The sequence below is a fragment of the Meleagris gallopavo genome, chromosome 2 (assembly GCF_000146605.3).
Source record: "Meleagris gallopavo isolate NT-WF06-2002-E0010 breed Aviagen turkey brand Nicholas breeding stock chromosome 2, Turkey_5.1, whole genome shotgun sequence".
NCBI classification, from domain to species: Eukaryota; Metazoa; Chordata; class Aves; order Galliformes; family Phasianidae; genus Meleagris; species Meleagris gallopavo.
The window spans coordinates 86,940,465-86,965,905 of NC_015012.2; the positions used below are offsets into that span (position 1 = coordinate 86,940,465).

The window sequence follows — 25,441 nt, forward strand, 5'->3', positions numbered from 1 at the left end:
GCGGCTCTCAGCGAGCGTGTCGAGCCGGGACTGAAAACGGCTTCCCGTGCTCGTGCGCGGGTGTTTCTGGTGCTCTGACACAAGGGTGCCCGGCTTGGAAAGCCTCTGTGAACCGTTATGTCGCTTTGGTTAGCGGCCGGCGCCGGCTGCCCGGGGAGTGGCGGGGTCACCGTCCTAGGAGGGATGATTCTATGGCTCTGTTAACACTTTTGCTGATGTACTCAGTGGCAACTCTTGTTATCTCCTGCTTAGCATCTGATGCTTCCTTTTTCAGGGTTTGAGGGGAACTGCGACCATGCCACAATAAAACCAAGTCTGTACAGACAGCAGCTTTACTGAAATGTTTTGTCTGAAATTAACCCAATTTTCTGTCCTGTGGATGACTTGTGAACCAATATCCCAAGAGCCATCTATTTTTTGAATAATTTATTAAAGGATTTCTTTTACATCTTCAGGTAAAGGAAGTCTGAAGCCATGACTGCAAAACCCGTACTCTACTACTTTGATGGAAGAGGCAAAATGGAGTCGATCCGCTGGCTGCTGGCTGCAGCTGGGGTCGAGGTTTGTCCCATCTTTGTAACATTTTTCTGTGTGTTCTAAGCTTGTCTGTGAGTCAGAACATGGGTCATTAACCAAAGAAGTACCCCTAGATGCAATAGGAAGTACTGGCTATTCATTTAATGCAATCGGTTTAGGTGCGCAAAAGTTTAAGTTTCATCTCTTCTCAAACATGACACTATCATCCAAAACTGTGCTTAATGCAAGAACAATTAATGATTAAGCCTTCTTAAAGTTCCTTACCCAGCACTATTGAGCTTAATGAGATATTTGTTCAGGGCATAACAAATATAATGTGCGCCAAGGCAAACAGCAATTAATTTGCTTTGTTTGGTCTTTATCTTTTTGGTTGGAATGCTTATTCAAGGATTTTTATGTTTTCTTTCCATCCTTTGCCATCTTCAACCACAGTGATCATAACTACATCACACATATCACAGGCAATTCTGCGTCTGTTTGTTTTTCATCTGATGAATAATTCATTTTCAGATGTCCTAAGTACACTTCTGCATTAAGCTTCCTGCTTGGCATAATTGCTGAACATCATTTTGCAAAGGATTTGTTTTAACTTTCTAAGAATTTATCAGTCTCAAATCAACCTACTGCACTGCAGAGCTCTTTTCCACGTATCAGAAAGCATTGTAAGGACAGCCTGCTCTGTCCTGTTGAGTGTCTCAGATTAAATTCCCTCTTCAAAACCAAATAAAACATCCTCACTCTGGTTCTTAATGCCAGATTTTCTACTGGAGTTGCCTTTAGCAGCATTTCTCAAACTAAGGGTGCACAGCCCCCTGCGCTGGTAGATAGGGATGAGGAACAGAATAGGCCCTGCATGATGGTTTTGGACCTGCTCCTAAAGCTGAATGCTCACAAATCCATGGGGCTGGATGGATTGCACCCTAGTGTGCCAAGGGAGTTGGAGGATGTAGTTACCAAGCCACTCTCCATCATCCTTCAGCAGTCCTGGCTAACCGGGGATGTCCTGATGAGTTGGAGACTGGCAAATGTAACACCCATCTTCAAAAAGGGTCAGAAAGATGATCCTGGTAGCTACAGGCCTATCAGTCTCACATCAGTGCCAGGGAAGGTTATGGAACGGATAATCTTGGGAGCCATCATGGACCAATTAAAGGTCAACCAAGGGATCAGGCCCAGTCAGCATGGGTTTACGAATGGTAGATCTTGTCTGAATAATCTGATTTCATTCTATGACAAGGTGACCCGCTTAGTGGATGAAGGTAAGGCTGTTGATGTGGTCTACCTGGACTTAAGTAAAGCCTTTGACACTGTCTCCTACAGCATTCTCATGGAGAAGCTGACTGCCCACAGTTTGGATGGGCATAGGCTCCACTGGGTGAAACACTGGCTGGATGGCTGCACTCAAAGAGTTGTGGTCAGTGGAGTTAAATCCAGTCAGCGGCCGGTCATGAGCGGTGTCCCCCAGGGCTCGGTACTGGGGCCGCTTCTATTTAACATCTTTATTAATGATCTTGATGAGGGCATTGAGTGCACCATCAGTAAGTTTACAGATGACATCAAATTGGAAGGGAGTGTTGATCTGCCTGAGGGGAGAAAGGCACTACAGAGGAACCTGGATGGACTGGATTGATGGGCCAAGGTTAATGGCATGAGTTTCAATAGGGCCAAGTGTCGGGTCACAACAACCTCAGGCAACCTGACAGGCTTAGGAAGGAGTGGCTGGAAAGCTGCCTGATAGAAAGGGACCTTGGTGTACTGATGGACAGAATATGAGTCAGCAGTGTGCCCAGGTGGCCAAGAAGGCCAATGGCATCCTGGCTTATATCAGGAATGGTGTGGTGAGCAGGACTAGGGAAATCATCCTGTCCCTGTACTCGGCACCGGTGAAGCCTCTCCTCAAGTACTGCATTCAGTTTTGGGCACTTCAGTACAGAAAGGACATGGAGGTGCTGGAGCAGGTCCAAAGAAGGGCAACAAGGCTTGTGAAGGGCTTGGAAAATATGCCCTATGAGGAGAGACTGAAAGAACTGGGGCTGTTTAGTTTGGGGAAGAAGAGGCTGAGGGGAGACCTTATTGCTCTCTTCCAGTACCTGAAAGGTGCTTACAGCGAGAGCAGGGTTGGTCTCTTCTCACTGGTGACAGGTGACAGGATGAGGGGAAATGGCCTTAAGTTGTGCCTGGGGATGCTTAGGTTGGGTATCAGGAAGCACTTCTTTCCAGAAAGGGATGTTCAGCACTGGAATAGGCTCCCCAGGGAGGTGGTTGAGTCACCATCCCTGAATGTGTTTAAAAACCATTTGGATGTGGTGCTGAGGGACATGATTTAGCAGAAGGTTGTTAGAGTTAGGGTAGTGTGGTTAGGTTATGGTTGGACTTGATGATCTTTAAGGTCTTTCCAACCTGAGCAATTCTTTGATTCTAAGAGATTTTCCCAATGCTTCTGCCCTTGAATTTTTCTCCCTTAGGGCCATGTCTGGAACGTAGAGGCCAGAGCGTGTATTGTTTTCTTTGTTAAGCACCACCCAAGTTTGTGTGCTCTAGAAATGTGTAAAGATGCTCATTTCTTTTTCTTCCCTATTCTTTTCTTTTACTTTTTTTTTTCCAGTTTGAAGAGGTGTTTTTGGAAACACGAGAGCAGTATGAGAAACTCCTGCAAAGTGAGTACATATGAGACCTCAAGATAAGTGTGAGCAGGTTCTGCCCAGACCCAGAGAAGAAGGTTGAAGACTGTGTGGACTGACTTCCACATGGAAGAGAGGGAATCTGAACAGAGCTTTGAGCAGCTGCAGAGACTGAATGTTTTCCACATGTGGGCAGGCACAACTGAAAACTGAATGTTCTTCCAACTTGCAGCTTCACAGTCCTCTTGGCTCCTTTGTTTGTGTGTGCTGCTGCCAAAACTTTGTTGGCAAAAATTCATCTTAGGTGCAGTTTCTGGCTGGCCTGACTTCTTTCTGAGTCTTCAGCGTTACAGCAGTTGTTTGTCAGTTGGACATAAAATATAGTGGACCCTGAGTCTTTGTAAATCTTTCTTTGAAACAGCTTTGCCAGGATTCTTGGATTCTCATTCCCAAGAAAAACAGCATTGTGAAGTTAATCCCATGGCAATGTTGTCCAACAATCTTATTCCAGGCTTCAGCATCTTGCATATGCTTATCCTAAAAGTCCATGGAATGCCTTGCTTTAGCTTAAGATACAGGTTATAAGGAAGAGATTTTATAATCTAACATTTGCTTCATCTGTGTTTTAATAGTAGAAAATAAATACATTTTAATGTATTTAGAATTAGTTTATGTCAGCTAAGCTTCTTACTTAATGTGTTTAGTGTCATGATTGTCCAAATTATATTTCAATTTCAGCATAAGAGCTGTTGTACACATCCTCACCTGCACTTTCTCTGAACTTTGGTTTTTAAAGCAAGGTTAACAACCCTCAGTTATTCCATTCTTCACTTTAATTTGTCTTAATTTACTGTTTGCATGGAAACATGCCAATTTAGTAAAAAGACTCCCTAGAGCAAGCTCAACATAAAAATGACACTCTTATGAAGACAGGAAGAAATCTGACATAGAGGTACCAATACAGTAATATGTGTTTCTCTTTCTTTAGGTGGAGTCCTCATGTTCCAGCAAGTGCCCATGGTGGAGATCGATGGGATGAAGTTGGTGCAGACCAGAGCCATCCTCAACTACATCGCAGGGAAATACAACCTCTACGGGAAAGACCTGAAGGAGAGAGCCCTGTACTGTACCAGTACTACTCTTCTTGAAAACATTATAGTAGCTTAGATACATGTAGAATAAACTGTATATTTGCATAGTCAGAGAACCACATTTGCTTTGGTGATGCGTAATTTGCAGTCAGACTGACAGGCCACAGTTAAATGCAATCCAACTAATTTGTTCTGATCAGTTTATTTCGACATAAAAAATACTTGATATGTAGGCTCATTGTCTAGTAAAATATTAATATAACTTGACAGAGGTATTCAAGAGGTGACTAAATACTGAACTATTTCTGCATATGGAAATTCAACTTTAACACTGTGCAAATCTGTGCTTGTGGAGGCACAAGCCTATTATGTTTTGTTGTTTGTTTTTAAGGATTGACATGTATGTTGGGGGAACAGATGACCTTATGGGCTTCTTATTGAGTTTCCCGTTCTTATCAGCTGAGGATAAGGTGAAACAATGTGCCTTTGTAGTTCAGAAGGCTACAAGCAGGTACTTCCCAGCATATGAAAAGGTATGTAGGAGAATCGTTTCCTATGTTTCATTTTTATTTTTAACCACAGTAACAAACAGTTATTACTACAATTTCAAAAATGCTTTCAAGTTTCCCCAGGCAGATGTAAGAGGAGCACTTCCACGCAATAAAGTCTTCTAATCTAAATGGCCTGATGCATAGGCCAAGTTGAGATCTCCGTGTTTATCTTGCTGATCTCTATTTTCTCACTGAAGCTGTAACAGAGTTAAATTTATCTATCTATCTATCTATCTATCTATGTAAAGATTTCTTAGTCTGTAAATTCCAATATGATATAGTATGTGGCGTTACCTGGGGCAATAGGAAGGAAGGATGGGTAAGAGAAACCCTGGGATTCCAGACTGCTGCTGGGAGGACTGCTCACAGATAAACTGATCAGTGATTGCAGGCATTGAGCTAACATCTCCCACTCTGGGAGTATCCCTAGTGCCATGGGAGAGAAAGGTGAATAGAACAGAATTGTTACCAAAGGTGGACCTGAGCATTTTGAAAAGATAATTCCATCTGCTTATCCACTTTGGAACATTTTCATTTCTGACATCTCTAGGTTTTGAAAGACCATGGCCAGGACTTTCTTGTTGGCAACCGTCTCAGCTGGGCAGATATTCATCTTCTTGAAGCCATTTTAATGCTAGAAGAGAAGAAGTCAGATGCTCTCTCGGGATTTCCTCTGTTACAGGTGATTTACATTAACAATATACTCTATGGCTGGAGGTATGGTAGAGAGACATTTCAAAGTCTGTTTTGTGTGGACAGTTCCATAAGACAAAGAGTGTCTGTCACTCCTCTTTTATTGTAGTCTTGCTCTGCTTGCTTTAGGATGAATGTCCTAATAATATTCATCTACAGAATGTATTACTGTTTAGAGTAATTCCTATAAAGCCTGAAGAAAGCCACTCTCCTTTTTTTTGGTTGCTTTTTTCCCCCTTCTCAGCAGCTCTGTGATGCCAGAAGCAGAACGTATTTTCTAGATTAAGATATGATTTGAGAAGAATACGCATCTGAAACCACAAATAACTATTTCCATATCATTGTACCTCAATACAAGGTGGAGGGCTGTTTAATCACTATTTAAAATGAGGTTGGGGTGAGAGAAGGTAAATTTACCCATAGCTAAGATGTTATTTCTTTTGTCTTGCATTTGCAAACCACTTTTTAAAGGATGTTGATGACTTCATTAGGAAGACTGAGATGAATATATGCAGAGGTCTCATCAGTATTTCCTGTACTGACGGAGCAGTACCGCACATGTATCATTAACAGTATCTCCAGCAGCAGCTGATACTGTTTGCTTAATGATTTCTGTCAGTGCTCCCCCTTCAGTCAAATCCTCCACTTACACAAATGAGTGTGTTTTTTCTCTTGTTACATTGCTTTTTAAATGCAATGTTCTTACCGTTTCCCTTTTAGGCATTTAAAAAAAGGATAAGCAGCATCCCCACAATCAAGAAGTTCCTAGCGCCTGGAAGCAAGAGAAAACCTATTTCTGATGATAAATACGTGGAGACTGTGAGGAGGGTTCTCCGGATGTATTATGATGTAAAACCAAATTAGGGGGCTTGTCTAAAACAAGGGCTGTTCTTAGTTGAAGAGAGCTACCAGATGGCATAATTAAACTGTGCAGAGAAGGTGAGGAGGCATTTGAAAGTAGTTGTAATGAGCAGTACCTTGAATTCTCTGATACAAAATACAGCATACAAGTATTTTGCTTACTAATATAACTCTTTACTACTAATCCATTCTTTATATTTTTCTGGTAATTGCTACCGATTGAAATGGCATCAGATGTGCCATTTTCCAGCAGTCTCACCAGAAGAGGGAAAAACAAAAGTGAAAGATGTGTGAATTGCTGACTGACAGCTCCAGCATCTTGTGGTTAGCTCTGAGAGTCTAGATCAGGTTTCTGTATGATTAATTCTGATTCAAGTCCTTAGTGATTTTAGGTTCACTTTAGGAAATGAAACAAACGGCTTTTAAAGAATGTAGGACAGAGATGTTCCTCTTGCCAGATATATTGGATGTTATTGATGTGTGAAGTCCCACTGCTGTGCCTTCATAACTAAGCTGTATATTAATTACTGAATCGGGAAATAAAATGACTGCCAAATGTCATATGTGTATAACTGACCTATCTAGAGGACCTATTCTAATAAATAAACTCATTATTCTTACATGTGCTTGTTGTCATGTTTGTCTCATGAATGAAGGTTGAGGTTTGCAAATTGTTGTAACTTGTCTTTGGGGATATATTCTTTACGGTTGATTTGAAGGAGATCCTTATCAACCTGAAATGAAAATCTTATCAAGATCCTTATCAACCTACTCATGAAAAAAACATTTCTTTTGCATTTATAAACCAAAGAAAGGAGATGGTAGGTGGTAAGTCATCACATGAACCTGGTGTAGTTTCTACCTAAGCTCTAATAACTCCCAAACTCAAAATGTTAGTTAGGTATTTTCCTCTCTCTGTTACTTGAATGGCAAATGTTTTTAATCATTTAAGTAAATGACACTGGTTGGAAGGGTTGCTTAATAGAATGCTATCTTAGGCTTTCATAGTTTGTATAGTTCTGTATTAATTATATAGTTTAAAAGATTTCTGCTCAATCTCCAGTGTCACTGCTTAATTCCTGAGTTGGCTGTATGTTGAGAAATGGGATGCTTCTTGACCTTGTACTGCAGCAAATACACTTGAGTAAATCTTGATGAATGAATTGCCCACTAGGGAGCTGTCTCACAGCTTCAGAGCAACTGAAGTTCTCAGCACTATGAAAGCCAGAAGAATAGTAAGATGCCAAATGCAGGCAAAATGTGTCCCCTTGCAAGGGTTCTGAAGCCTTTACTGTGCACCCTACTCATAGTGAATAGTTCAGGCTGTGGCAGGAAGATCAAGGAGCTGCAAGCACCGACACCTCGCACATCAGCATATGCTTTGACATGGAATGAAGGAGCTTGTCCCTTGGCTGATTTCCAAAAGGGACATGTGGGTTCCTGGACCTGGAGGTAGCCCTGGAACTAATGCCACTGAGTCAGGCACTGATCTGAGGTTCAAAAGGGGCTTTTCTGATCATGCAGATTTTGGGGCTAGAATGTCCTAGATTTAGGAGGAGTAAGCTGCTGTTCCATTATAATCTCATTTTCTTATATTTTTTAGTATGTAAGTAGCCATTTATGAGCCTGAAAGTCACTTAGAGGACAATTTCCCTTTCTTTCTTGTTGACACCAGCACATTATGATGTTTGGTATACTTGTTGCTCAGTTGTTTCTTTTTCATTCGTTCTTTGCATATTTGTGATTAATTGTTTCTACTTCTGTCCTTGTTGGAGTTCAAGTTCCCCTCTTTTAGACCATGTATCTATTGTTTCTACTCTTCTTTTCTTTTCCCCCCTTCAGCTGACTACAACCCCCCTGTTGAAATGCAGCTCAAAAGCTGTCTTTGTGGAGAAGGCTGAGGACAGCTGGCTGGCTACGGTTGCTGCCAAGTGGGAAGCCAGAGCAGAGTTCAGTAGTTACCATAGCAGCTGCCAAGGGCTGTGCAGGAAGGAGCTGCTTCTAAATCGGGATCTCTTAAATAAGGACTCCAACTACCTGTTTGTTTATTGTTAAAATTGTAAATCAAGAATTACAACGCCAACAGTGCCTGCAAATTTATATAAAAACCTTTTTGCATGGTTATTTGTGGTTGTAACAGATTTACAGAATCTCTTAGCTGTTACAAAACGTTCATAGATGCATCTTGAGTGTGACATGGGGATTCTAGAGAGTGGCTTTCCCCAGCAGAGGGAAGAGAACAGAGCATAGGATACTGCTCAGCCACAGTAGCTATCCTATACTGATCAGTGTTTTATTGTTGGCATCATACATAAGATCCTGCTGCTAGTAAAGGTTATTCTAGATCCCAGTTGCTACAGGAGATAATTTCAGCCTTACGCACTCACAGGCACTCCATTTCAACGCTATAAAAGCTGTAGGCCTTGAATTAAATGGGCGTTACACTTTTTCTGCCCTAGATGGAGCCCTGCTCCTTCTGCAAGTGCTCACGTGGAGACTGATGAGATGAAAATTGTGAAGACACGGGGAGAAAATGGTGCGGCCCCGAGCCATTCCCACTAACAGCAGGAAGAGTACAGCCTCTGTGGCAAGAGGAGCTGAAGGGCAGAGCCTGGTACAGTAACTCTGAGCACCACATGCCTGCTTTTGAACTATGGCTACTTCTGCAGTCATGGAAAGAAGTATGTATCTCCAGGTGGCGATTTATCTGAGCCTGATTTATCTGATTTATCTTTATCTAGGGAAGGGTTAACCTCTTATTGTGTGACTGGAAGCATGTCTGCATGTCTCACAGGAGTTAAGAGCAGAATTCAGTCATGTACAAACCCTTGTGCAGCAGCACCTTCTAGATTCTGGCCATGTCATTGTAAAACTTCCTTTTGTTGTGTTTGCTTAAAATTTTTTGTTGCTGCAACTTGTCTCTGTTCCCTCTCCTCCTTTCACCTTGCTTTTCTGAGAAGGGTTTGCTCCTGTCCTCTCATTAGGTAGTTAAAGACAGCAATTAGACCCTTGGTAATCTGCAGTATAATGTTTTATGAGGAGACTGAAAAAAATAGCAACGTTTGCAGAAGATTAAAGTAAATAAAGTTGTCAATAAGGAGGGGGGAAAGGTGAGATTGGTGATCCGAGTCAGTGTGCATACTGAGAATAAATAAGCAAATTTGCAGTTTCCAATTCTTTCCTGTCCCCTACTACTGTCCCCTCAGAACAGTTTCTCCAATGCACACTTGGAAATGGATGTAAAGGAAAGCTGCCCTGTTTCTGGCAACAGACAGGAGGAGCTCACCCTTGTCCTTCAGCCTGAGACTCCAAAGCTTAGCTCCCAACCAGCCCATTCAGATAAACAACAGTTCAAGCACAGGCCACCCATTTTTTCAAAGAAGTAATTATGTTATCAAAGGCTTGCCATTGCTCTGCAGTTTTGCACTTGGGGAACTTTAGCCTTGGGATGAAAGAGCTGTGTGTTCTGGCTTCCCTTGTAAGCCTGCTTTGGGTAATCGTTTCAGAAAACGTTACACTAAGAAGGGAGACAGCATTGGGTGGCAGGTGTAACTCTCATGCTTTCTAGAATATCTCATTGTTGATGTCCTCACGTGCAAATACACCCACACAACAACAACAAGAAGTGTAACAGGTGTGGTGTATTTTAACCTTCATTAAACAAGCACACTCTTTATTTTCCTGGTGCTGTGGTTCCTTGCTAATCCTAACAGGTGCTCGTGTGAAGCAGGGCAGGCTGGAAGCAGGACAACCTACATCCCCAGGATCCAGGAGTTGGTTTTGCACTAAAAGAGGCAGACTCACACGTTGCATACTGTCCTGGTCCTTCCTAAAGCAGGAGAGATACCTTTCCCAATTAGACTACTGAAGACACATGTATAGGTTTAGGCCTCAGAGGTCCTTAGTCTTTTCTGCTCATTCCTATGTAGAAGCCTAGGAGTCTGTGCTTTAAACTACACAAGTAGAACAGATGTTGCTTATTTTATTGCAAAGGGTGTCCATGGGAAGCACCTTATATCAGAGGCTTGTGGATGGAAATGTCTGGGAAGTAATTATTGTGACATTTATATAAACCTATGATAAAGGTTTAACCTGCAGGATGATTCATAAATCTTTCTCTTTACTGTTATACAATTATACTGTTTTGGACTATGTACTTAGCTTTCATGACCAAACTCTGCTTGAAGGTAATAAAACAATTTTCCAACACAAATTTCTGCATTTGCTTTGTACCAACCTTGGGAGAAGCAGTGAGACATAGCTTCACCATCTTCACTTTTACAGCATGGATGTACTGCCAGTGTTTTATTTACTGCAAGTTCATTACTTGTACATAAAGAGTGTATGAAGTGTCAGACTTCTCAAGCACACTAAAGCCTTCTCTCAGTGTTCCTGTTTTGGGAAGTGCAGTATATCTTCTCTTGTGCAAGAGAAGTTAAAATGCTTGGAAGGTTCTTGCAGTCTTTCAGAGTGTAGAAGTACACGAGGGGGAAATACAGCCAACAATGTAAAATACAAAGACTATAAAATGCAGAGCTGAAGAGGGAAACTACCACCAGATGAAGAAGCTGTAGCATTAATACAGAGAATTTTCAACATCTGCTGTCATTTTCCATATCATTCCTATTTCAGTTTTCCCTGATTTTTGTTCTTCTAGATTTGTATGATCCTTCACACGCAACCCAGAAAAATAAATCATATTTTCACATCAGCAGAGAGCAAAGCAAGTTACATTTAATAAACTGTTAGACCTATCTGTAAGAAAAGTAAATGTAGAGGTAGAAGTTTACTCATAAGTATTATTAAAACACATACATGTTATCATTTTGAAGATAGTTACAGAACAGTTAATAAAGAGAGTCTCAAAAGTCAGATTGTTCAATATTGTATATTGTCATTAATCTCATCTCATTGAATCTTTTCATTCTGACAGATCTGTGTAAGGGAGTCTAAGGGAAGGAGAGAATATTTCCTCTTAAAGGGAAATAAAGGCTGAAATCTATATAAAGGGTACTGAATCTTATGAGAATGATGATGAACTCGGGGGAAACACAAGCTTCAGTAAAAACAAAGCTGTTTTATAGGAATAGAAGTGGACTTGTGTGCCCTGAAATCTATTTCTCCTTGCATAAGAAGAATAAGTAGATCTGGTTTTATAAAGACAATGACCAGAACAAACAAACAAAATGTCTCACAGGATAAAAACTGGCTTTAAATATTTTCCAGTGACCAATTTCAATTACAATTTCTTATACTGAGGAGGAAAAAAGAAAAAAAAAGATGGAATAAAGCTTTGTAATTGGTCAACACCACATAAATGTAGAAATCTGCTTTACTTCCTTTCACCTCCTTTTGAAAATATAAATGTTATTTAAACATAAACTACTTATTTATTTTAGTGCAACAATGCACATAGATGTAGCAATGTGCATAAACTGAGAGTCCTAGAAAGTCCTAGAAAGTTTTGCAGCACATGCCAGAAACCCTATAAAGCAAACATATACAAGTTACTATTGAAATAAGAAGTCATCATACTACAAAACTTATTTAAGTTCAGTATTTCACATTATGGATTAAAGCTCTTTTTCAGTTGGCTTTAAAGCCTTGATCTGGCACATCTCACACTATGGGGGATATCAACTCAGCCTTTGACCAGATTTTATAGATTTGGGGCTAGATATCTGTGTAGACTCTCCTCCTTTTTTGGCATGTGCATAACTGGTATTTATGTGTGACCCTGACATGGCCCTGAGTCAGCATGAGTCACCTTCTCTGCCTGCTTGCTGGCTTTAACCCACCCTTCATTTGTCCTCACTGTCCTTCTCATTTTTAAGTGCATCGCTAAGCATCATTCCAGGCTCTGTCTAAAGCCCCTCAAAGGGTTCTGCATTATTCCACACTGTTTGTGCTGGTGATGCTGCTCTGGCCTTGCAGCCACTGGCACAGTGAAGCTGGTGTCTGTACAGCCACTCCTACTGCACAGAGGGTGGCCGCCTCTGAGGCAGTTATTGGCAGCGATCCTTGGCCCACACTTGCCCACCCGCAGTGCCTGGGCACCCTGTGGGACAGAGCTGGTTGGCCCCAGTCACAGCTGTGCTAGGAAACTTTTGCTACAAGGGAAGGCACATGCTGATACTGGGGTCTGTGTGCTGGCCTTTTGTTTTTCTAGCATAAATCTTGTTTCTGTCCCTCCATTTAAGCTTTCTTTGCCGTTTACACTCCTTGCATGACGAGTGTAAATCAGGATTAGGATTGATTTTCTCAGAATTTTCTGTGCTGGTGGTCTGGGTAAGTGCCAACTGGCCTGCAGAAATGTGCAGGAGACAATGCCAACTTGGCTGACATCATATTTATGGTGATCTTTGTTGCAGCAAGTTGAACATGAGCCGACAGTGTGCTCTCTCGGGAGCGGAGGGGCAGCGCTGAGCTCTGCTCTGTGTGACAGCGACAGGGCCCGAGGGAACGGCATGGAGCTGTGTCAGGGGGAGGGGCAGCTGGGGGTTAGGGACAAGTCATGCACCAGAGGGCGGTGGGCATGGAACAGGCTGCACAGGGCAGCTGCCAGAGTTCAGGGAGTGTGTGTGCAGTAGGGTTTGAATTTTGGGTGGTCCTACGTGGAGCAAGGAGTTGGACTTGGTGACCCTTATGGGTCCCTTCCAATTAAGGATCACAGAATTCTAAGAGTCTATATACTTGGGTGTTCAGTAAGGTTTTCAGGACAAAACTAGAGTCTTTCCTGGAGTGTCAGAGTATGACAGGTCAGCATGTCTTGGGTTGTGTGATACACCACTTGGCTGAACCATTTTTGTGGACTCTAGTTTTATCAATGTGTGCTTGTTCTTCATTTTAAGAGCTTGATTGGAAGAACAGGGGGAATCCTCCTAACTCCCTGCTTCATTCTCCAGCAGCGTTTAGCTGCATGCTCAGCCCTTACCCCTGAAAAGGTGCTGCCAAAAGTTGCAATCAGGCATGGTGCTCCAAGACAGCAGTTTAGTGGTTTGTGAGCATCACATTTAGAGAAGTCTTTGAGTTCTCTAAGGTGTATCATCATGAAGTGTGTTCACAGACTGCACTGGGAACTTGACATGCTGGGTAGGGCATGCTTGTGCCCAACCCAAGATCCTTTAAGTGGTACCTGGGATCTATGCCAGCTGCCTGGATGCTCACAGGTGTGGCTTACCAGATTTTTTATAAAACAGATTTGTTTTCTGTTCTACTCTGGAGGATTATACAAAAAGTCAACTTAGAGATGAAAGAAATCTCGTAGGCAGTAGATACGGATCTCAATGGAGCTTATAGAGGTTACATTGTTTTCACAATTGCTGAGCTGAAAGCAAAACAAAAATTTCACAAAATCATAAAATGGCTTGTGTTGGAAGGGACCTCAAACATCATCTAAGTATAACAAAGGATAAACTCTTTCTGGCAAACTGGGATGTGTGGAGGGGGAACAACTGTTGAATCTGGATGTGACATTGTTCAGTAAATCCAAAAAGCATCAGAACAGTTTGCTTGACTGCTCATTATGGTGCCTCAAATCAGAGATATCAAAGACCTCAAAGCAGGAACAGCTTAATCTTCACTCAGTGCTGCCATCAGGGACAGGTACGGGCAAACACTTCCAGCCTGTACATGTGAATTTTCAGGAGGTTACTAATTGGATTTGACATGGAAGCAATATGGAAATGTACATTTAATGATCTACTTTATTCTCCAGACGATGAATCTGAGAGGGTTAGAATTAGGCAAAGCAGGAAGAAGCACCATATTGTATTTTGCTGACACTATCAACATTTGAAGAACATAAATTACAAATTTCCAAGAGGATTCAAGTGAAAATGCATCCTCTAGAGGAGATTGCCAGCAACTGTCAGGCAGATAAACTGCAACTGAACCAGAAATGTGAGGAAAAAAAGAAAGTAGCAGCATTTTGAAATTTCTTCAAAGTAGTCAGGTAAAGACTTTGTTCCTGAAATTCCCCAGCTTGTGATGCTACGTTGGTACAGCCATGACTGTACCATTACTCAGTGTTTGCTTTACGGGCAGACCTTCAGATTAGCTGTGCTAACATCTGATGCAGAGAGTAAAGATATCACATCCTATGTGAGCATACACTAGATGTGAGAAAATGATCTTTGCTGTCCAAATCCTACTTCATATCTATTAAGCTATGTTTGTGTCTGTCCACACTCCCTTCCATTTTGATCATTTTATCTGACACACAGATAGCAAAGCTGAGGTGAGAGGTAACTATACATCACAGAAACAGGGTAGGAAAGTCATACTTCACTTCATCTCTGTATATGCTGTGTGTACATCTCCATGTACACTCAATTGCAAAATCAGTACGGTTTCCTTAGACATGGGCTAAATCGTTGCATAAACTGCTCATCTATTTTTTATACCAAGTTATCACTAAGTCAATTGTCACCGGCAAGCCGTGTTTAGAAGTAGTTGGGAATCGTTATCCCTTACTTTGCCAGACAACACTGAAACTAAGAACCTTGGTTACTGTTAAGATAGGTCTAGAAGATGTACTGGATAGTTTTTAAAAAGTTGCTATTATCTTAAATAAGATACAGAAGAACCTGTGATGTTCTCAGCGTTTTAAAGTGTCTTTCTCTTATATGTGTGTAAAATGCCCCAGTAACTCCAAAAGAGGAGCTTGAATAGATGGCTACGATAGAAACTGTGTGACTACCCCATAATATGGTCAAATCAGCAAGCGGCAAAAGAGCCTCTGCCTTGAGTGGCACCTTCAGATACATATGCCTTTAAGTTCCATAATATCAGATTAATGGCAATAGGAGACTTTATTTCTTATTGGGTATGGCTGGAACTCCCCAGGCGTAGGAGGAGGAGCTGCCAAGTTAAACCAGAAGTGGGACTGCGCACGTAAGCAGTAACTCAGTGGAGACTGAGTACAGAAGGTAAGTACAGGCTTCTAAACTCCCTATTCTTTAAGTGTTTGGGCTACCATATAGAGCAAGAAAGATCTTTTTAATCAGGAAACTAATCCTGACGTGTGAATCACATCTGGGTAAAGCAGATTCTTAAGCGCTGAGAGAGAAAATAGGACAGAAATATGGAGTTTAGACAAAAATGGTAAATGTATACGTATGTAGATACATCCGCTTTCTTTTGTGCTTGAAGCAGTGGTGATTTGTGCGTTTCCACCAAAGTGCTGATGCTGAGAGCTTGACTGCACCTGCATTTCCTGACAAGCACCAGGCTGTCTTTTCGGTAGGACAAAGGTCTTCAGCAAGTTTGGAATGGTATTTGCCCATCTCCAGTGGCAACAGGCGAATGGGCATGTATCCAAGACTCAGCTTCTGATCCAGGCACTGTAACACAAGTGTAGATAGGTGTGTGGCGGGGCCCTTTGTAGTCAGTGGTGATGTTTGGTGGATCTAAGACTGAGAAGGCTACAAAAAAAACCCAGGTATTTCTTTCTGTGTCAGAGGTTTAAGATTATTAAAATCCATTAATGGCTGATGGAGTTATTATTTATTTTAGAAAGCTGCAGCTGATGGCAAGTTTTTATTGTCTACTTGTGATTACTCTTCACATAATTCAATGGTATACAGAATTTCTCATTCATGTAAAACAATAAAATGTTGCCTAATGCTTTTCATTCCCTATGTTTTCCTGTGCAGTTGTAGAACCCTTGGCTGTGTAGTTAACGTTTTATTTACTGTACGTTTTGGTGCATTACAAGCAGGGTCAGTGTGTGTTGAAATGATATGACACAATGTTTCTGATAAGCATGGTAATGAAGAGGCACCAGTTAGCTGTGGATTGATAGATAAACTGCACAGTCACGTCAGAGAAACTATTTGCTCAGCATGTGTAGAAACGAATGCAACCACTGACTTACAGTGACTTACACTTACTAATTAGCAACAGTTGTTTGTGTTCTAAAACTGGAGGTGATATTTTCTCTTTTGTATTCCGATTATGTTGTCAAAATCACATGTAAAAGCACAACTACGTTTTTACCAGAATTGTTCTGATTGCTCTTTAAAATGGAGTTTTGGCAAAGGATTGTCTGAATGTACTTCATTTTAAGCACACTTAAAAAGCAGTGTGATTTGAAGAAAATATCAGTAGAACGCGCTGAACCTTATTTAAATGGGAAATGAAGTGTGGGTGCAGTCATGTGATAGCAACAGTATGAGAATTGCAGCTTTTGTTTTCAGCTCTGAGAAAATTGAAATCATCTGTAGGATTTCTGTTTGTTTTTATCTTGTTTTGTTTTTAGAACATCCTTAAGCTTTTTTTCTCCCATTCTGTAGTGTATGACACTAACTTGTTTGTGAAAGGGGAATTCTAGTCCCATTTTTTTAGCAATTAGGGCAATGGAACACAGAAATTAAGGTAAATATATGTTCCAGCTTCAACACAAACAGCCCATTTGTTCGTCCATACTGCATGAAGTAGGTTCATACCAACTTTCTGTCTGTGCCACAGTCCCTCTTGGTGCAAAGGTGTGTGCTATGATGGGAGCTGCAGAGATCATGGTATGCAGGGCCATGGGCACACCTACTCCCTTGTGCCCTGGGATACATTTTGGGGGAACTTGCAGCCAGGTTGCAGGTATGGTTTTGGGGGAGACCATAAGCACTGAGGAGACGGGCTGAGGCTGTCCAAGACAACTGATCTAGCAACTATTTAGTGGTTGGCAACCCTGCCCCTGGCAGGCAGTTTGAAACCAGATGATCTTTGAGGTCTCTTCCAACTCAAGCTATTCCATGGTTCTGTGCCATGGCAGCTCAACCTGCCTCTTGGAACAGAGGGGGAAGATCAATGATTCATTTACGTAAGATAAGAAGTGGGTGACAGATGAAGCTGCATGATGCGTTCTGACATCTGGCAAAAAAAAAAAAAAAAAAAAGCTAGGAACATTTCAGCCTAGCAGTATAACACCTTTTCTTTTCCCTCTTTTCACTGGGGATCGTGGCAATGATTGTCACTGAGTAACTGCCTTGAGGGCATGGTGGATTTCCAGCGGCTTTATATTAATGTCTCGTAATACAGTGAGGTTCCCCCTCCAGCTCAGTATTCAGATTGCTTGTTTAAACATGTCTGTTTTTGCAGATGACCAAGAAAACCCCTTCATAGTAGCACTGGAAAGGTTTTACCACTCAGCACATCTTTCCTTTCCTAGTATATGACAAGAGGTAGTAGCCTCGGGCTGAGCCAGGAGAGGTTCAGATTGGAAATTAGGAAACATTTCTTCTTAGAAAGAGTGGTGAGGCAATGGCACAGGTGCCCGGGGAGGTGGTGGAGTCACAATCCCTGGAGGTGTGCAGGAACTGTGTGGATGTGTCACTGAGGGACGTGGTTAGTGAGCATGGTGGGGATGGGTTGACAGGTGGAATAGATGTCTCAGTGGTCTTTTCCAACCTTAATGATTCTATGATTCTATAGTCTCTCTTGTCACTAATCCATCTCTCATATTTTAAGTGAAATAATGTACACTTGCAGCAGATGTAGTGAGAATAAAAGGTTTTTCTCTTTTTTCCCCCCAAATAATGGTACTTACACTTGCTTTATGAGATCTTTGTTTTCAGCTTAATATTTTTCAAGGCACGGGGAGCTCAGAAGCATGTCGGAGAAGCCCAGGCTCACCTATATCAATGGAAGAGGGCGAATGGAGTCCATCCGATGGCTGCTAGCTGCAGCTGGAGTGGAGGTTGGTTGACACTCAGCTTTTTAAATGAACACTGTGAAACAATTTAATATGCACACAGGGAATAAGGGTGCAAAAGGGTGAATAAATTCATCTTCAAATTAATTTAGGTTTGTACCTACCCTGTTCAGTGGCTGGTATTTGGGATGCAAACTCAATGGAGCTTTGGGTTTCCCAGAGGTAACATCAGTCTAGTGGGTCTAAACAGGGATTTTTTAAAAGGCCTTTAATGAATCTCAGTTTTCCAGCTGTGCAAAATCACTTTTGCTCAGTCTCATTTAGATTGCAGTTGCAAAGTGTATAAAAAAAAAAGGATGTTGTTGACCCACATTCTCTTGGGGTGGTGTTAGAAGGAGCTGATTTACCTTGTGCTTCCCTTGGCACTGGCTGCAGTCTGCTCTTCCCTCTAGATGTCTGTGTCTTACTTCTGCTTGCACTCCAGTAATTTCTGAATCAGTGCAACCAGGCAGAAGTGGCCAGGTCCTTCCGCTGCTATCCAGCCGTGGGGATGGGTGGAGAGTCCTCAGGGGATTCACAGTCAAACAGCACAGCTGAAGCCTCAACTCATCGTGTTTTGCTTGGCTGGTTTGTTCTGCTCGAGGTTATGTGCAGTCAATTGGAGAAAAATGTCAGAAACATAAAGAGCTCTTCTCTCTTCTTTTCCAGTTTGAAGAAATTTTTCTGCAAACAAGAGAGCAGTTACTGAAGTTAGGCCAAGGTAAGACTGTGATGCTTGAGGCTTTGGCAATCAGAAAGTTGCTTGTATTTAGCTACATTTGTGATTTAAAAGCAGTTTACTTAAACCAAAGCAAACTTCTAAGAATACATCTTGAATGCCGAAATGCTGGTTTTGTGTAATCTGTTCTTTGCAGTACCAAATAACTCCTATGAGATTGAAGTCATAGCTTCTATGACTGTGGTCACAGTAACACATTAAATATGGTTAGCACTGGGAAGTTTAAGGTAGGATTTGACAAGACAGTAAGGGGGCCAGCTGTGCTGGATGAGCCAGAGCCATGAATCTTCCCCCAAATAAGTCTGACGTGGTCCAAGCAGCCAGAAAACCTTTACATAAACTGTAGGAGTGAGACCAGATCCCAACAGCAAACCCCCAGCCACTGGCCTTCATACTTGCTCAGCTGAAGCCCAGTTTGAAGTCCTCTGCACCACCCTGGAGGGGGAAGGCCTCGCTGCCCAGGTGGGGAAGGAGCTGGGCCTGTGAGGAGCACTGCCAGGTGTGCCTGTCCTGAACTTTTCCTGCTGCCCAAGACAGGAACACCCCAGCACAGCAGAGAGACACCCTGAAAAGGACTTGACTGTGTTCGGGCTGTCCACTCAGATGGGGAAAGCTGTGTTTAAAGAAAAGATGAAAACAAAACTAAAATGAACGAAACAACAGCAATAAAAAAGTGGCATCAGTAAGATCAGTTGTAGGTCTAGCTGGCTGGGAATCTGATGATGTGGGAGGGTTGTGTGCTGTAAAGACAACAAATATAGCCCTAAATACAATAGTTTAGGTAGTATATAGTTAGGTACCCAAATCTGAATTTCCTTCTTAAAGATATATAACCCAAAGAATGGCATGATTCTGCGTTTAGTAATGAAGCCTATCTGTAGCCAGAGAAAAGAATTAAGTGGCAATAAAAAGGACAGGGAAGTCTTCTAAGGAAAATGAAGGCTCTTCATGTATATATGTATACTGAGCTTAAGAGGCTCAGAGCAAAAAGAGAAAGGCTGGCTTTGATATGATAAGTTGAAGAAAGACGAATATTAGTCATTTGGTGGAGTACTGCCAGATGATCAGAGCAGGACTGAACATGAGTAACCACCACTCCCTCTACCTCCAGTTTTTTTCTCTCTCCTTGCCAGTGAGCCTTGTGCCAGGAAGCCCTGAGTTCAGACTTCAGAGTACTGTTACCACTGGCCAGGTGTGGCCCTGGCCTGTGCCAACTGAAGATCTTCTAGCAATCCTCCAGCACTTTCTGGGATTCAGCCCAGGCCAGGAACTGTTCCTGGTTTTTCAGTTCCAGCTGTATCTTGCAGCCAGACAGCTGCTTTAGAGACTGAGATACGCCAGTACATCACCCTGGCCAGGCCTGTACCCACTAGCCTGAGACCTGCTGGCTTGTCTTGACCTACATAGCCACAGGTTGATGTCGAGAAACATTGCTGTTCTGTGGCAAACAGGCCTGCAGGTTATTGCTCTTTAATGTATGCCCACAGACTATCATCAGACACACAATACAGTCAGCAAAATGAGTGGCAAACTGCTTTAAATCCTGCATGTATGTTATGTGCAGTGGTTATGTGAAGAGGTCCCATTGCAAAACCAGGAGAAGCAGCCCACTAATGGTCATAAGAGAAAAATTCTTCTTTGTAGAGAAGAAACAAACCAGGCATTCAATGTTCTCACATTTGCTGCACTATATTTCTTGTCAAGGGGCAGAAAGTCAGATTTATTCTCCACTTAGTGCAACTTCTATTGAAGTATGAGAAGTATACTTATATAGCTGCTATTTTTCCCATCCTATGTTATTTCTGCTAGATAGGGGACTTCTTATAGGTGATATTCTTTCCTAATCTGCAGAGGTGTGTTCTGGTAAGACATGATGACACAGGATCATTCTGTTAATGTCTATGAGAAATAAATGAGCTATTCCTTGCCACAAAGAGAGTGAGAATTTAAGCTGTAAATTAGTGATGTAATGAAGATTTTTTATTAATTCTTGGTTAGCAGAGTATTTTAGTAGCTCCATAAAGAAGAGAGTAGGTAAAGGTGCCATAAATTCTTCTACTTGGAAGAAATGCACTAGTAATAATGACCAAGCAATTCAAATAAATGCTTAACTTTGAGCAATGCAAAGTGGCAGCTGTCTGCTTGGATTTAGAGCTTCCGTGTGATTTTAACAGGTCAGGATTGTTCTTTGGATGCCCATAAACAGGTAAATGGAGCAGGGAGTATCTCCAAAGTTGGCAAATGAGATCAGCAGAAAACTGCACTAGAAAAGATTGGCTTTGCTATGCCAAACACAAAGTCTCAGCACAGCCTTGCTAAAGGATCAGACTGCTTCCAGCACTGGGGAAAACAGGGCTTGTCAGCACAGGGGCAAGAGGGGATGGTGGTAGCACGGCTGGATGGGTTTGAGTTGTTGTGAAATGACACTGGGGACAGACAGGCCTGTAATGGAAATCTACAGGGATGCTCAAAGTCCTGTTTCTGGAGCAACTATGCAAAACTTAGTGAAGCAGCAAGCTGCTGTCACACTCTCCGTCCCTGGCTTCACAATGAATCTAGCACTGCTGCTCCCAGTGCCCTGACCTTTCCCTTTGTCCCAGTAGCTTAATCTTACTGTGGTACTACCCCTTTTTTTATTTCCATCCTTGTTTATGTGCCTGCCAAGGAACTGATCTGCATTCAAAATAATTGGGCTTTTTGTTCTGAAGTTCAGATTTGACACAGCTCTTCATTCTCCTCAGGTCCCTGGGGCTGGAACTGGTGGGTCAGCCTTCTCCTGCCAGCAGGGCCAGCGACCAGGAGTGCAAGGGAGTGGTGCCAGCTCCCGTCAGGCAGTGCAGCTCTGGCAAAGCTGCAAAGCATGGGGCCCAGCTGCACCTCTCTGACCAAGCTGCAAACCTGATGCCTACCAGACAGCATTTAATCTTTCCCACAGTGTTAATTAACCACATGGAGTTTCTGAATTAGGGCAAGGCGTCCATGATCTACTCTGCAAAAGAAATGCACTCTCCTGTAAAGCTAGAATTCCAGGAGGAATTAACAAGCTCTCATTCGATTTTGTGTCCTAGATGGATCCCTGATGTTCCATCAATTGCCGCTGGTTGAGATCGACGGGATGAAGTTGGTGCAGTGTAGAGCCATCCTCAGCTACATAGCAGGGAAATACAATCTCTATGGGAAAGACTTGAAGGAGAGAGCCCTGTACGGTGACACTTCCTCTTGCTAAATGAGCAATCTGTTATTTGATAGCTGCATTGCACTGAACAAATGCAACCCTGTAAATCCGATAGAAAGGTGTGAGAAAGGCTAAGCAACAAAGCAGCCTTTGTTTAGGTTTTAACCACTGCTTATGAAATGCTGTTGAATAGAAACAGGCTTTTAGTCCTTTTAAAACTTACCTAGCTTTATTTTGTATTTAGTTTTGACTATGAAATTTGGCACTGTGATGGTGATATACAATTCCTGTAAGTTGCCTTAGTTAATTGGAATACAGATGAAATAACTCCCATGCTGTTGTCTATTGCCTTCCCCCAAACAGGATTGACATGTATGTGGAAGGAATATCAGATCTGATGCAATTGATTTTGATGTTTCCTTTCTCTCCACCTGAGGCAAAGGAGAAAAATATTGCCACAATTGCAGAGAAGGCAACAGAGAGGTACTTCCCTGTCTTTGAAAAGGTATGTGATGGAGAGGATGTGCCCAGAAAACTTGCATTTACAGTTATCAGAAACTTTCCCAAAAGTAAGAACATACTTGTGGTACAGTTCGATCCAGATTCTCAGCCCTCTTGGCTCTCACAAAGAAGGGGTAATGATACAGCAAATCTTCTGTTTGTTAGCTTATTTTGTCAGGGTTGTAATACTGTTACAGCCACCAAGCAAACAAAGTGAAATGTTTTCAGTTTACACAGCATATCTTCTTGCAGATGTAAAAGCAAGCACATATGTTGTTGGTTTTTTTCTGTGAGAGAAAATTCCACTCTTGTATTTGTTCAGAGCACATCTCTCTGCTATCCCTCAGTTGAAGAATGCAAAAAATCCCTTGCAAATAAATCAGATAGAGAGACAAAAACACTGAGGTATTAGGACTGCTTTAGTAAAATAACAGCCTCAGATTTCTGCATGCCTCACTTGCAGAAACAGCAAACCAAACCCACAAGACCTGGCAACACTGTTCACTTTTGTAACATTCATTTAGTTTTGATGGAAAACAATAATAGAGGCTGAACATCCTAGAAGTTCCTATTACTATAACAACTTGCTCCCAGAGGCAGGGATTTTCTTTGGTTAGCTATTGTGATTTTGCCTACTAAGTTTGTTTCCTGTATGTTGAACAGAACCATAAATTAAATATCTAAATGGCAATTTTACGAATTTTCTCCAATTCCTTCTTATCTCTATTTATAACCTTATATCTGATAATAGCTTATTTAAGCATGTGGTTTTGTCTGTTTTCCCAGTACCGATCGTCACCCATCATTACGAAATGACCAGAGTTTGTAATATGTGTACTAAAAGTTCTGATTTTTTCCAACAAAAGTGAAATGATTTGGGCTTACAGATCTCTAGCTAAAAAGTGAAACTTCACTTATAATCACTTACGGTCACTGATTAGCTCTACAGCTGTGCCATAAGGCTTAGCTGCCAGGTATTATCTGCAACCCATGCTCTCTTGTATTCTACAGGTCTTGAAACAGCATGGCCAAGACTTTCTTGTGGGAAACCGATTCAGCTGGGCAGATGTTCAGCTCATGGAAGCCATTTTAGCAGTGGAGGAGAAAGTACCTTCTGTGCTTTCTGGGTTTCCTCAGCTGCAGGTAATGATGTTATTGAACACGTTTGTGTTCAGGAACCACACAGTACAAAGATCTCAAAGATTTCATGAAGGGACAGTCCTGCAGTGACTGTCTCTCCATTCTGCAAACTACCAGTGTTTGTGTTTGTTTAACATAAAGCACAGCAGGGAATAGATTTTGTTGATTTGTTGTAAGGCATTGTGCCCCTGTTTAAGGCATATCTCTCCCTCTTCAAGTGGCTTATGCCATCTCAGTAGAAATCAATGTCATTCTAAGGAAACCACTTATCTAAGCTGCCCTGTTTTCATTTTTCTGTCTCCTGCTCGTAAATACTGTCTAATACTAATAACAAACTATGTCTGTGACATAGACTGACATGTTAGAATATGATAGAGCATGCCATTTTCTGTACTGGCTGATATTATAAGTGGGATTTAATTAACTTTACTACAGCATGGCTAGAAATTCAAGCCCTGACCAAAACAAACAAACAAACAAACAAACAAACAAACAAAAAGCAACCACAGTTTGCTTTCAGTAATCAACTTAATATCATCAAGGATGAATTTTCTGCTTTTGTAAGATGTGCAAAATCTGCAGCCAAGTGGAAGTAGGGCAATCAGAAATCAGAAAATTCCAGATGTGCAGCATGCTGTAGAGCCCAGTGCTCGAGCAAACCTGCAGGAGTAAGAGCTGTGATACAGTGGATCCAAATAGTCTGAGACTAAAAGAAGCAAATACTGTTCAGTAGTTCAACCTTGTGCCTGTAGTCTTGGTAAACAGAGCAGTGCAAGCAATGCAAATTTAGACTGATAATGCCATGCTTGAGATCATTGCTTTGTGCTTAAAAACAGTTAACCTAAAGGATGCACTCAAAGACTTCGGCTTTGATCCCATGAACAAAATAAACAGTCCAGCATCAGACTATCCTAACTGGAATTTCTGCTTGGTACTTGTGGAAAAGGAGCTGGGAGGCGATGTGATATTCTCCCCTCCCCCTGCAAATCCCAACCCCAGCAGTTTGAATTTAGCATGACAGAATGAGCTGCTTTAGCAACAAAGTTGGCAGAATTTTGTGACAGACTGCAACCTGTGCACCATTTTTCAGCCTCAGGAAATTCTGGCCCCTAGCTCCCATCTTTTGGGAAAATATCTTGTCCACCAGGTATGGGCACTGTTTGTCTGACATGACTTGAATCATAAGGATGCCTTTATTGCCAGAAGAGAAAATACTTATATTGGTGGTTTTTTACTTCACAGTTTTTTTCTTGCTCTTTCCTGCATTCTCCCTTATCTTTCCAGTGCTTGTAAGGAAGAAGAAATGTTCATACATTTGCCAGCAAGAAATGGCTGTTGTTCTGTGAAGCTCCTCTCTCTTAGTCTTATTGTCAGAGAAGGTTCTCATGTGCATAATATTGCTGAGCTAACTGTGGGATCTCCAGATGCTCAAAATCTGCTCCAGTGGGTCCTCTCAGACTGTACAGTGAGATAAGGCATCTCTTGTCATCTGAGATGCTCAAGTCATCCTCATCTTGGCCACCAGACAAAACCCTAGAAGGAAACTGGCCTGAGGCCCATGCTATATTTGCCAGCTCCATATAAATAATTTGGCTGTGTTGAGTGAGACACATAGCACAAGAAGCCTGCACAGGACAACTGAGTTGAGCAAAGAAATGGCTTCCAGCCATTTCACCTTCACCCATGCAATCTTAGAAGTGCCTTGTGGTAAAAACAGAAATCACATTGCTAATTTGGTTTTCCTAGGTGGTAAGTTTGCACCATCATAAGAAGCAATGGGAAAAAAGAAAGAAAGAAAGAAAGAAAGAAAGAAAGAAAGAAAGAAAGAAAGAAAGAAAGAAAG

General features: G+C 41.8%; 2 protein-coding genes across 2 annotated transcripts; both read left to right on the forward strand.

Moving 5' to 3' along the window:
• The first annotated feature begins 474 nt into the window (after window positions 1–474).
• On the forward strand, window positions 475–6,357 carry GSTA4 (glutathione S-transferase 3). The gene is given in 6 exon segments (NM_001303158.1): window positions 475–561; window positions 3,143–3,194; window positions 4,147–4,279; window positions 4,641–4,782; window positions 5,351–5,482; window positions 6,214–6,357. Coding segments are annotated over 6 exon segments (690 nt in total).
• An 11,605-nt stretch (window positions 6,358–17,962) lies between these two features.
• Window positions 17,963–23,602, forward strand: GSTA3 (glutathione S-transferase; the record flags this gene model as incomplete). Its single annotated transcript, NM_001303157.1, is given in 5 exon segments — window positions 17,963–18,049; window positions 18,713–18,764; window positions 21,851–21,983; window positions 22,321–22,462; window positions 23,470–23,602. Coding segments are annotated over 5 exon segments (547 nt in total), but the record flags the coding sequence as incomplete, so codon positions are not given.
• Between the last annotated feature and the right edge of the window lie 1,839 nt (window positions 23,603–25,441).